The sequence below is a fragment of the Gavialis gangeticus genome, unplaced genomic scaffold (assembly GCF_001723915.1).
Source record: "Gavialis gangeticus isolate Ggan-Ray unplaced genomic scaffold, GavGan_comp1, whole genome shotgun sequence".
Classification (NCBI taxonomy): Eukaryota; Metazoa; Chordata; order Crocodylia; family Gavialidae; genus Gavialis; species Gavialis gangeticus.
The window spans coordinates 13,613,569-13,615,685 of NW_017729018.1; the positions used below are offsets into that span (position 1 = coordinate 13,613,569).

Genomic DNA, 2,117 nt, shown 5'->3' on the forward strand with positions numbered 1-2,117 from the left:
CAGGGCTCCTCGCAGTGGGCGGCGCTGGACTTCCCGCAGCCCGTCCGCCTTTCCCGGCTCCAGCTCCAGTTCCAGGCCGGCTTCGCCTGCCGGCTCTGCACGCTGGAAGGTGAGAGCCGGGGCCCGGGGCCGCCCGCTCCTGCCGTCGGAGCTCGGGCCGGTCCCGAAGCCTGGGCCGGGCGGTGGGTTCCTGCGGCGCGGAGGCGCTGGCCTGGCGCCGCGTTGAGCGTGCGCCTGGATGAGTCCAGCCTGAACCGGGGTTTCAATGTCTATCCCCTTCCTGCTCCCCGGGTGCGAGTGCCAAGTGTCTGAGGGGGCAGCACTTTGTCCAGCGCTGGGCCTGCGTGGGGCAGACCTTTGTCTAGCACCGTGCCGGGGCAGGGAGCTGGTGCTAGGGTGGCCCCAGTGCAGCCGTCCCCTTCTCTCCTGTTGGCATCCAGGCTGCAGGAAGGGTGAGGAGCTGGCGAAGATCCTGGATTTCTACCCCGACGACGTTCACGCCCTGCAGATATCCTCTGGTCTCACTGGGGCTGGGCTACACCTCCAGGGCTGTGCGTGCCCTGTCCCCCGCCCCCAGCCAAGCTCTAATGGGGGGAGAATCACGAGGAGGGGCATGGACAGGGCCATTTTTACCTCCTTACACGGTGGCAAAGGAGGGTGGGAGCACCCTTCCCTGGGCAGTGGCTGCCCCAGGGTATATGGGGTACTGGGTGGGTTACTGTATCTGTGCATCCCTCTGTCCCTGTTTTTTCCTTTACTGCTCTGCCTACAGCTTCCCGGTGCAGGGAGCTACGCTGGACAGGCTGAGAATCACCTTTGCCAGGACCACGGACTTCTTCGGGAGGATCGTCGTGTATCACCTCGGCGTGCTTGGGGAGAAGCTATAATGTGGGGAAGGGGTTGCGCTGGGTGGGTCTCTCCTACATACTATTGTGCCAGGCGGGTCGCTGGGGCCCAAATGAACTAGAAACGCAGCAGCTTGGAGCAGACCGGGGATGCTCAGCCAGTGCATCTCACCAAGGAGCGACTGACCAGGGAGGGGTTGCAGGACCTGCTGCACCCCAGTAGGCTGGGGCACGGGGAGCACCACGCCACCCCTGGATCCCAGCCTAATGCGGGCCCTTGCTGGTAAATCTGTGAATTAAGGGCATGCACAGTGGAGGCCTCTGCCAGACGCAGCGCCTGTTAATGGTGGAATAAACGCACGTGGCTGCTCTGAGCTTGGGCAAGCGAGAGGTTTTGCGATTCAAAATAAAGCATCCGATTCTTTTAAACTGCTCCCCCTGCCCCCTGTTGAGTGACGCCTGAGGCCTGCCTTGGACCCAGCTAGTTCTTCCCACTCACCTTTCTGCAGCTGGCTAAGGGTGCTGAGCTCAGGAGCACCAGGTGACCCTGGGCTGGGTTGGGTGGTGGGTTTGATCCTGCCTCTGTTCTGCCGTGAGCTTCCTGGCCTGGCGCCTGGCTGCTGCTGCCATCTGTCTGGCTCAGGACCCTCTGCTGAAGCCCCCTGGGATCTGCCTGCTCTGGAGAGCCTAGCTCCATGCTTGGCTACCCAGCCCATCCGTGCCAGGCTCTGGTGCGAGCTGAGCCCTCTGCCTGTGTCTGCAGCACCTGAGCTCAGTAACACGACCAAAGCAGATCTGCACATTCACCGTGCGAGTGTTGTAGGAAATACAAGAGCCCCCGAGTTCACGGCTCTGGAGCCAAAGGCATCTTGGTGCCTTAAGTCAGCCGAGGGGCAGCGTCTGAGCTGCCTCCTGCGGCTGCTGGAAGACTGGGTGCTGGGGCACCCCCCGCAAGGGGGAGATTTGCTATTCCAGGTTCGTCCCATTCTGGGCTGAAGCCCTGTCTCAACTCCCCCAAGGAAGCCAGGCAGTGCGAGATGCAGGGGCCAGGAGCCAGCCAGGCTTGCACCCCTTGGGCTGCTGGGGGTTTGGAGCGCGCAGGTTTGCATGCATGATGGCTGCAGTGAGGCTTGGCCCAGGTCCCAGTGCAGATGGTGGGTGCTGGGGCAAGTGCAAGTGCCCGGGGGGGGGGGCACAATGCAGACAGATTTTGCTTAAAACAAGAAAACCACAGTATGACTACAGTAATTTGCTTGAGAATTTTGCCCTATC

The 2,117-nt window shown here is 62.1% G+C and overlaps 1 protein-coding gene across 1 annotated transcript in view; it reads left to right on the top strand.

Annotated features, from left to right (window-relative positions):
* The window catches only part of NR2C2AP (nuclear receptor 2C2 associated protein), a 7,098-nt gene extending 5,846 nt beyond the window's left edge, over nucleotides 1-1,252 (top strand). The window contains exons 2-4 of the mRNA XM_019513173.1: nucleotides 4-109; nucleotides 441-508; nucleotides 771-1,252. Coding sequence (XP_019368718.1) covers nucleotides 4-109; nucleotides 441-508; nucleotides 771-887 — 291 coding nt within the window. The 3' untranslated portion in view covers nucleotides 888-1,252. The remainder of the gene's footprint in view (nucleotides 1-3; nucleotides 110-440; nucleotides 509-770) is intronic.
* The last annotated feature ends 865 nt before the right edge of the window (nucleotides 1,253-2,117 follow it).